This window comes from Acipenser ruthenus, chromosome 38, assembly GCF_902713425.1.
Source record: "Acipenser ruthenus chromosome 38, fAciRut3.2 maternal haplotype, whole genome shotgun sequence".
NCBI lineage: Eukaryota > Metazoa > Chordata > Actinopteri > Acipenseriformes > Acipenseridae > Acipenser > Acipenser ruthenus.
The window spans coordinates 2,080,528-2,091,369 of record NC_081226.1 but is presented as its reverse complement, the minus strand read 5'-3'; the positions used below and the strand labels follow the sequence as shown (position 1 = coordinate 2,091,369).

Below are 10,842 nucleotides of genomic sequence, written 5' to 3'. Positions count from 1 at the left end.
ACAAGTATAGTTGAGTACCAATAATGAAGATGACCATTTGTCTGAGTAACACACAAGTATAAAGCTTATTACTTGTACATGTTTCTTTTGGGGGGGATTTCCAGTTTTAGCAACGCCAGCTTTGGTGAAACCCCTTGGGGGTGTGGAGAAGTACTGTATATTCATTACAATGAAATTAATTTCAAACGATACTGAAGAAGGCAGGAAAGTACAATGCGTTTCAATGTGATCTTATATCTTGTTTTACTTTATACTTTCCTTACTTTCTTTTACTTTATTTAACAGAGGTCCTGAACTATAAAAGCCAGCAGCAATCTTATCAATGTCCAGAACGTACGATTTAGTTCCCAATTTCAATTTGCAGCTGTTTGAAAAATGTGCCCAAACTTTTAAAAGTTGCTTAGACTCTTGCTAGATTTTATGGATCAAGCCTCCTATGTTGTAGAAACAAGTACATTACCTGCCAAGAAACTGCTTCTGTTTCTGGTATGTTTTCTTGAGAAAATAAATATTTCCATGTCTGAAACGTTTTGTCTCTCTTCATTTTTTTTTCAAAAGACAATGTGATATCATTTTAAAAATACATCTGTTGATTCACATTTCTCATGTCTGCTAATTTTTACATCATTAAAACAGTTTTTTTAATCAATTACATGAAAACATTTTACAATAAAAACACATGGTGTCAGCCAGATGTTTAAATTTGATGTTTTATTGTTTAAAAACAGACTAATACAGCCTTCAAGCCATTTCACACTCTGTTAGAAATGCTATACACTTAGAAAGGGTACATTGAAGCAGAACAGACATATTAAAAAAAAAAACACATTTAAATGTGTATTTATTCTGTATAACAAGCTCCAGATGAATTACAAGCAGGGTAAATGTCAAGAGCTGGGTTACAGAACATTTTCTAAGTCCAAACTTTACTATAGACTTTCAAAACTATCCATTTTGAAACCAGATCCCTTTTAACACTGCACATCACCACAATTACAGACCGAAAGAGGGAACACAGACCCCTATTAAAACACAATCTGTATTTAAAGACTATGGACTGGATTTAAAAAAAAGCCAGACAAGGAGAGACATTGCTAGAAAAAAGGGTACAAAATATACAGATTACTTTTTATTCAGACAACATGTACTTATTTTTAATAATTTGAATGCACTATTCCCAGACACTGGTATCTGATTACTCCCCAGCTACACCTTAACAGAGTCAGAATCAACTAATGGGGAATTTCACAGTAAAATATAACAGCAACATTTTGGCAATATTGAATTAAAATACGTTTTCTGGTTTTAATAAGATGCCAGATATATTCTTATGTCTTTCTCTAGCATTTAGAATTTCTTATAGCAGACTGACAGCCTATTTTCCTGTACACATTATAACCGTATAACTTCTGAAAAATTGTTGGATGCATTTGGAAATCTGTGTAGGCTTATACCTTCATAATTGTGATGGGTGATGGAGGTGGGGGATACATAAATCATTTTTAAACAATGTGTTCCCCCAAAACATTGAAAACACCCACCCACTGGCTATTAGTTACATTTCTGAACTGTTTCAGTTACTTTAGTCGCCAGAAACAGTGGATTTTTTTAACATAATACTGATCTTTGAAAAATCAACAATTTATTTTTCTAGGGAAAATATAATTTCTTAATTTCTTTCAAAGTTCAATTAACATTCGACACATATTTACTAATTTGATTTAAACAGCTTGTTTGTAACAAGATGCAATTTTGCAGCATAAAGGGAAACATTCATATTTGAAATGAAGCACTTTTATGAGAAGCCTGCTAAATATTCAGCCAATGGAGTTTCATAGTGAAATCCCAGAGGAAGGCTGGAACTGCAGTGAAACTGTCTGGCAGGTTTACAGTTAATGGCGCTCTTACAGCTCTAGAACTCTAGGGGGCTCCAGCTGCCCCTCTATTCTCCTCCAGACACACTGCCAGCCTCACAGCGCCCCACCCTCTCCTGGAGACTCCTCCCCAACATCATCGTAGTCAGTCCTGTCAGGTGCAGCGGGTCCTTCTTCAGGGGGCAGTGCGGCCCGGGCACTCTCCTCTCCAGGGGGAGTGAGGGGAAAACCTGCCAAAGAGAGACACACAATCAGGGATTGGTTGGGTTTACGCAGTGGGAGGGTTCACACAGATCTGGGGCCAGGGATTGGTTTAAGCAATGGGTGTGATTAGAGTGCCATGGGTGGTTTCTGAGAGATTCAGAACTTCTCAAACTCCACTGCCTGGTAGTGACACCTGCTGGAAGAGGTGGGAGTGGGGCAGTTACAGGCTCCCCCACAGCATGCTGCTCCTAGGGCAGTAGGGTGTGCTGTGCTGAAGCGGGGCAGGATATCTGAGGGGGCCTCCCAATCCCTCCCCATTGTAGACTCCAGTCCCCCTTACCTTGGATGGGGTTCCCCTCACTGTCCTCCACATCATAGCAGCCAGAGGGAAGTTCGTCAGAAAGGAAACTCCCTAGGAACAGGAATCAAGGTTAGCTCTGGAGTTTGACCTGCTTTCACCCACACCATATTAACTCCATCCTATTGTCCACAAACAGAGTTACAGGGTTCAGTGCTAAATAAAACTGTTTAGATAACATTAAGACTGACCCATCAAATGTTGAAAAACTACTTGGCACCCTAGAATCAAACCCACTCTACTGCTCAACGGGCATGGCGGGGGATGTTGCACAGTCCTGAGACTTACCTGCACAAACAATATGCAGTGACTGAGGATATGACAAACGTGAGCTAAATTAGGAACCTGATTGAATACATTTACTTTCTCCAAGACTGGGTTTGGTGCAGAGCTTCTCTACAGGGCTTGTCTGCAAGAACTCACCTGATAAATCTTCTGGGTTACTGTTCATAGGGACGGCATCGTCATAGTACCCTGGGGTCTCTCCTTCCAGAGAGGGCATCGATTCACCTAAAAGAGACAGAGAACAGCATTAGTGTTACAGACCAGAGAGAGCACTGCTTCACCTAAACCAGACAGAGAACAGAATCGGTGATACAGGTGAGAGAATTGTTTCTTCATAGGTTTGTAACACAGCCCCCCTTACCTGGGATGGGGTTCCCCTCACTGTCCTCCACATCATCGTAGTCAGAGGGCAGCTCATCAGAAAGGAAACTCCCTGGAACAGGAGACAGGGTTAGTGCTGCCTGCTTTCACTCTGCAAATTCACTACCTGCTACTTGTTGCACACTGACTACTATTGTAGCTGTTGTTCAATGTTTGGATTACTGAATTCAGGATAGGAAATTAAACAATGTTTTTGTGATCTACACCCTAAGTAACTACATATTATCTACTGTGTGCTACTCTGTTCCAGTCTGTCTCTCACTCTTTGTAGTGTTTCCTGTGATGAGAGGTTTACAAGTCTGCTGCTTTGAGTCATGTTTGTGGATTGTGTGGCAGTGTGATGTGTGTGTTGGCTCTCTCTTTCTCCACTCCCCCTCCCCTCTTACTCACCTCTCCTGGGTGCACCATAGGTTCCCTGTCTGGCCAGTTTGTACTCAATCTCCTCGTAAACAGCTTCATGGAAGGGGTCAAGCTCCCTATGCCCTATGGGAGGAAACAGGCTCTCATTCACAGTGACACAGCTCTGCACACACTGTACTGAACAGCACAGCCTTCAGTGATCCACAGTGCAAGAACACCATTTATTTAAAACTGCCATTTTAAAAGCTCTTTAATTAATGACAGAACTTGTCAAGATTGTGTCCTCTTCTGCCCCTACTGCAGCAGGCTGGTATCGCACATGTGGGTCAATACAAGCTTTTTCTCTAACCAGATCATTAATAGAAGAGAATGATTTATAAATTGTCATCTGAGATGCACAGAACAATGATCACTGCTATAAAGGATCTGGGTAGTGCATTTGTTTTGTCTGGAAGGCACTGCAGATTTAAAATGCCAGTGTAGGGCATTACTGAATACAATCCTAGAACAGCGCACTAGGACCTGAGTGTGTCACCTTCCTGAGCTTGCGTCTCTTTAAAGGGATTTGTTCCCTACCTCTCCTCAGCATCCTGTTGTGCTGCAGCTGCCTGGCTAACAGGACCAACACCACAAACAGCAGAGCTCCCAGCACGATGCAGGCTATCAATGGGATGGTCATGTCTCTCTGTGGCTGCAGCCTGGATGGAGAGGCTTCTGTTGGACAGACAGACAGACAGACACTTCTGTAAACAGTTGGGTACTGTACTGTAAATAAAGCAAAAAAGCTGTATTCGCATTGCTTATATGGTAAAGACCTAACTGAGGCCTCCCTTCATTTATCCACACGACTCCCAAATTCAGAACGCTACATAATAAGAAACATTCCCCCCTAGAGCTGTGCTTTTGTGTTTATGTGTATAAGAGAGTAGTGTCTGTGAAGCTTAAAAGGTGCTGCTTTGACCTGTTTTCAATGGAGAGCTGATAGTAAAACAAAAGGAAATGTTAATATTTGTAATGTAAGCAAGTACTCCCTGCCAAACACAACAGAGCATCTCCCCAGTACAGCTAATTCCCCATCTCCCCTGCTCAGATAACCCCCTCTCTCACCTGCACAGGTAACCCATGCATCCTCTTTGTGGTCGCAGTCATTGTGTCCCAGTGGAGAGTGCCGGCAGTCCCACAGGTGCATCTCGCTGCCCCTGCAGTTCACCTCATCCAGCCAGATGGTGCCGTTCCCTTGTCCAAACGTAGCCTGACCCCCCCCTGTGCTCTCTGCTGCCCCACAGCCTACTTGTCTGCAGACCACCTGGGCGTCCTTCAGGTCCCAGGAGTCATCGCAGACTGTCCCCCAGGACCCCTCGAACCGTACCTCCACCCGTCCGGAGCAGGGACTTGAGCTTCCAGCTAGCCTCAGCTCTGCTGGCTCTGGAATAAAACAGCAGGGCTTACTGAATCAGTTCAGCACAGAGGCTGCTGTGTGAGTAGTAGAGAGAGGCTTGGTATTCACATCTAGGAATGCACTATTCCATTGTTCACTTGAAAAAAAGACACATACCTTTCCCTTAAGGTCTGTATAAGTTGTCCTGCTTTGTAGTCTCTTTACTATTGGAAATTATGAGATCGCTAATTTTAATCAGCACTGCAGCAGAAAATTACAAATTTGGCTCAAATGAACGGTAAACAGGTAACAATTCACAACTGTGTAGGAATAAGACATCTTTGACATGTTTGGATACCCTTCCCTACCTGTACTTAGCACAGTATGTCTCTGTAAAATGACTAATTGTATGCATTACTTTTACAATTGCATATTTCTATGTGTGATATCAGTTAAAATGAATCTAATAATTCTCAAGGGTCAAATCAATGAAATACGAACCCACCTGAGTAGTGCTCCTGAGTGAGGTCTTCAGAGAAGGTCTTGGGTATGCTGGAGACAGTTGGCTTCTTTTCCACTGCTAAAAACAAACAACAAAATTGTGTTTTATTCACACTGCTAAAGCATGGGTATGTTTTGTGTCTTGGTGGTGAGTATAGTGGAGACATGTCCACAGGGAAGCTCACAGGTGCAGTATGCCAACTTTTATCCTTAAAGTTTCATCTTGTAAAGTCATATTGAAGGAATGAGTTTACAAGCTGGAGTGCATTAATCCTGATTAAATAACTAAATCAATTAACAAATAACACTGTAGCTGAGCACAGCCCTGCTCTGGCCTCTCCAGTGTGGTGGGTATTACAGTAAGTTTGGTCAGGGCTCAGTATCTGCTGCTCTAGGGTTGGAGGCATCAACTAGACCCCTCTTAGAAAGAGCAGTGCCTCCAATAACACAACTTCACGTTGTATTGCTGGTGTTCGGGGACGCATGTTCCGGTTATCACTGGAACAGGATTTAAAGCTGTGGTCTTTCGGGTGGCTGTTTAGCTGCTGAGCCATTAGGTCAGCAGCAGAAGAAAAACAGAGAGAGATCTTTACCTTTGCAGTCAATCTCAGCCACCTCATTGTCCCAGCAGTTGTTTTGACCCCAGGGTGAAGATGGACACTGCCACAGTGTAGAGTCATGCCCTCTGCATTCAACATTATCAAGCCACTTGCGCGCAGTGCTAGATGCTGGAAGTGGCATTGATATTTCAGAACTCTCTCCACAGTCGACCTCACGGCATATCATCTTAACTGTGTTTTTATTCATGCCGTTATAGCAGACGCTGCCCCAGGTGCCATTGTAGAAAACCTCTGCCAGTCCAGAACAGCCCCGAGACAGTCTCAGCTTCTTGAACTCTGTGTCACAAACAATAGAAATACGTTAGCAAGATGCATGTAGACATTCCAGATTACAAAACTTCTGCTTCATTAAAAGATGTTCAGTAAAAGTGAAATCATGAAATGGATTAACTACCCCCTGCCCGGTGGAGGCGAGCATACATACTCCTTGGTACATTTCTTAATTATTGGAAATGTTAAACAAATTGCAATCAAAATAAGCACAAATGCAATCACAATGAATAAATACAAACAGCTCAAGTAAAACATTTTAAAACCATTGTTGTGCGTTTATGTTTTCATTTATATTGCTTCCTTCATAACTTTCATATCTCACTAACACCTTACAAAATCCTACTGTTAAACTGAAAGGTAAAGTCTTATCCAACTGGCCTTTTCCCTTTCTTTTAAAACCAATTACCCGTCTTCATCTATTTTACATTTACCTGGAGAAGCGCTTACTCAATTGTGAAGCAACATGAGGTTATCTAGGAGAGTCACTTTGTGTGTCAAACTTACATTATTACATGTGCATACAGTGAATGTAGATGTTTATTTTTAATGAGCATAGCCTGTAGTTTCATTTCCTGTGCATATATGAAGACACAAAATGAGTTTTGTTTGTGTGATTACTTTGCTGCAGCTTTCTATTGGTACAGTTATTGAATTGAAGTGTAAGGGTGTGATTCACAGAGTCATGTGTAACATAGAAAGAGTCATAGTAGTAAGATGGCACAGTAGTGACTGATACATCAGCATACTAAATGAAAATTTTGCATTTATTTTTTGCGGGGGCTGGTGGCGGGCTGGTTAGGTATAGTGAGTTATTGCAGTCCTGTACCTGAACACACGACTCCCGCGTCCTCCTTGTGTCTGCAGTTGTGTTGCCCCCACCCTCCTGAGGCACACCCCCACAGAGTCGATTCGTTCCCCTGACAGCGCAGCTCGTCCAGCCAGATGGGTCCGGTCCCCTGGCCGAAGGAGGCTGACACTGAGGTGTTGAGTGCCGTCCCACACTGGAGCTGCTTACACACCACCTCAGCATCTGCCAGGTCCCAGGAGTCATCGCAGACCGTCCCCCAGGAGCCGTTGTGATAAACCTCCACCCTCCCAGCGCAGGCACCTCCTCCCTCAACCAGTCTGAGGGCCGTGTGATCTAGGGGGACAGAATCAGACTCAGTGACCAATAATCAATTCAATAATAGTGTGTCATCATACTGACTGAATACCATGTGATCTAGAGGAACAGAATCAGTGATCAATAATAAATCAGAAGCATTAAGATCAACCCCTTTCAGCATTCAGTCTTGTTTCCAAAGAAGTTCTTGTGAGAGGTTTTAAGTAATCTAGCTACAAAAGGGCTTAATATAAAAGCTGAAACATACATGAGAAGTGTCCTTGTATTACAGGATGGACACCCCAATACATATGGGGATATTTTATTTATGAGATCATGTTTTTGAAATGCACTCACTGGAGCACAGCACAGCCGCACTGTTACTGGTATTGCAGCTGACTTGCTGTGGAAGGCTGCAGTTTATCAGATGGGACTCGTCCCCGGTGCAGCGAATGCCTGTCAGACACACATCACTGTCCCCTGTCCCGTATCGAGAGGAGTTAGAGACTTCCATTGCAGAGCCACAGTCCAGCTCTCTGCACACCACGGAAGCCTCTGTGATGCTCCAGGAGTCGTGGAGAACTCTCCCCCAGGTCCTGTTGTAGTAAACTTCCACCCGGCCTTCACAGCGACTCAGTCCGGCTGCCAACCGGACTCGACCTGCCTGTGCTGGGAGCAAAGGAGAGCGAGTAGAGTGCATGAACCACAAAACAGAGAGATTGCTATATATGGTACAGTACATACAAAAACTAAATGGTTAAAATTGTTCACTTGGCAATGGAAGTTATAATGCAAGTTCTTTTAGGAAAAGGAAGACATACATTTCAATACAGAGAGTTAGTCAGTGTGATTGCAGTGTTATGATATTCAGATATGGGAATAGCGGACTGGAACTAGAAATGAGACATCAAAAAGGTTTTCTCTTATTGTGAAGTAAGATCTGAAAAGGCTCACTTCATGGTCACACGAGGGGGGTTCCATCTGAATATAAATCAATACACCTTTTCAGCATCTCTCATGAAGTGAATACAACTCACCAGTACAAATAACACCAGCATCATTCTCATGAGTGCAGTCACCTCGTCCGTACTCAGAGACGGGGCACTTAAATAAGTCAGCCTCGCTGCCCTCACAGTTAAATTTATCAGCCCAGATTTTACCACTGCCATGGCCAAAATGGGCCTGTCCAAGGGCGGCTACAGCATATCCACAATTCAGCTGCTGACAGAGAACTGTGGCATCTTGCAGATCCCAATAGCGATCGCAGACCGTCCCCCAGACTCCTTCATGATGCAGCTCCACTCGGCCAGAACAGGAATCAGAGCCATTCACCAGCCTGTACCCTGCAGAGCAAGCATATAGACAGTGAAGTTAGTAGAGTCGCTCCCTATTACCTTTGCAGTGCGTACATACCTGTTGCTAGTTGTAAAGCACTATCAGGTAATACATTAGTTCTTGATTCCTGATCATTGGAAATCTGTTTTACTAATCTGATCCTTGAGTCACATGTTCAGTGTATTTTTATTTAAAAATCAGTCATTTACAAGACTGGTTTCTCAACTGAATAAAAATACAGAATTAACTCAGTATACAAACAATTTATACAATATGTGTTTTTCATTTCCTTAAGTGAAGCGTTTGTCTTCTGGACTGCAATATTTTTAGCTTTATTCACTGTAGAGATGCCCTTCACAAGATAATGGGTTTTCATAACTGTGAAAGAGGATGTGGGTGTCAAGTTGATAACTGTGAGTAGTTTTTTTTTTTTGGTTTTGACAATTGAGTTGACACGTTTTTTTCTTTTTCTTTTCCCCGTGTCTACAAGTTTAGAATTGTATTTATTTTATTTATTTTTTAACAACTGAGGTGACACTGTTTTTTTGGTCAGGTCGTAATGTGTCCAGTAATTAACGAGGAATAGTTGGCTGTTATTATTTTTTCAACTGTTGTTATTTTAAATGCCATACCAACGCCACTTGACGAAACAACTGGACGAAACCGTTTCATTTTACCGCCGACATTTTTAACATTGGAGCTTCTTCATGACAGGAATGCAAGCCGGTCAGTCAGCATTATAAGAACCAATCAGAGCTCTCGAATTGCCACGTGATCGCGATGTCTACAGAAGTCGCTCAGGCGGTTGCTTGGAAAGTAGAGTCCGGCTCTACTGCAAGCAGCTGGTTCAAGTTGCAGGGACGTCCACATAAGCGACTCAGGTGTGGACCCAGCTGAACAGAAGCAGCATGGCTATGCAGGGAGCTAGCAAGTGTTTGCAAACAAAAGGATGTTGAAACCTCGGAGAGTGAGGAGGATGACATTTTTAAAGACTTTAGAAGAAACATTATTTAACGCCGAAAATCCTAATCAATATGATCCAAACCACGTCAGTTTGACGTGTAGCCTTACCTTTTGTATCCTTGTATACAGCGAGATTACTAGACTTTCTATCTATCTTCAGTCGCAGAAGAAAGTATTGGCATCCTTCAATTGAAACAATGTTATTCACTAATTTATTTAGTTTAATACATACTGTTAATTAAACTACACTTATTTAACAGTGATATGTTTTTGAAGTTTATTGAACACTCATGCATCCTAGCAAGTAATAGTAAAGATTGCAGGTCCATTATTTGAGTTCAGACAGGGAGTGCCAATACTTATGTCTGTAACTCAGTAAGCGCCCTGATTGTGAAATATGATGGTATCTTGTTTTTATGAAAGTCCCTTTACTGTATTACTACCGTGTTAAATTGTACTCTTACCAACGCTTTTGTGAGGCAATCTCTATTTCGGTGTTTGGACTGCTATCTGACATCTTTCTACCCCTACACTACACCCTGCTGGAGGAAATGATTCTGATTCAGCAGTGTCCTCTACGCTATCTTTAGCTGCACTGTCATTTATGCTTTCGTGATCTTTACGAGACTCTTGCAAGACCTGTTAAATAAAAGAATTTATAATAGGGCTAACAATTAATCGCACACATTTGTAAAACTTGCTGCCATCTCGCGGAGTAATAAGGTTATGTAATATCTGGAAGCTGTGTTTTTATTTTTAAATACATACCCTTATTATTCCACTAGATGGCAGCATAAGACCACAAATAGCTAGGGGAATCATTATATATTCAGTACAGTACAACGTCGCATATCCGACCCCCTGTGGACTGGGGTATAGGCGGTATGTGAAAAAGTCGGGTTTGCGATCATCTATAGAAAAAGCATTTACACATCCATAAATAGGTTAGTGAACAAAAACAACATGCAAACTGCTTTAAACATGTGGACATGTTTTGCTTTAAAAGTAAACAAACATAAACGAGATTAATTAGGCTACAAATACACAGTGTTGCTATGCGGTTTGCTATAAACCATCTCCACGCAAAGCTTTTTTTTTTAAACAAAACAAACGGTAAATGTACAGAAACCTGATATTGATATTGCCAACCGCCGATAAGCAGCTCGGTTGAAATATTGCTTCGGCTATTTTAAACAAACGTCCGGTAA

At 42.1% G+C, this 10,842-nt stretch overlaps 1 protein-coding gene across 1 annotated transcript; it reads right to left on the bottom strand.

Moving 5' to 3' along the window:
• Positions 1 to 1,970: 1,970 nt before the first annotated feature.
• On the bottom strand, positions 1,971 to 7,850 carry LOC117433800 (antigen WC1.1-like). Its single transcript, XM_059008835.1, has 11 exons — positions 7,694 to 7,850; positions 7,061 to 7,375; positions 5,935 to 6,237; positions 5,346 to 5,420; positions 4,570 to 4,887; positions 4,039 to 4,176; positions 3,493 to 3,585; positions 3,083 to 3,154; positions 2,860 to 2,946; positions 2,419 to 2,490; positions 1,971 to 2,104 (listed from the first exon to the last, which is right to left on the bottom strand). The coding sequence occupies exons 1-11, from the start codon at positions 7,848 to 7,850 to the stop codon at positions 1,971 to 1,973; spliced, it is 1,764 nt and encodes a 587-aa protein (XP_058864818.1).
• Between the last annotated feature and the right edge of the window lie 2,992 nt (positions 7,851 to 10,842).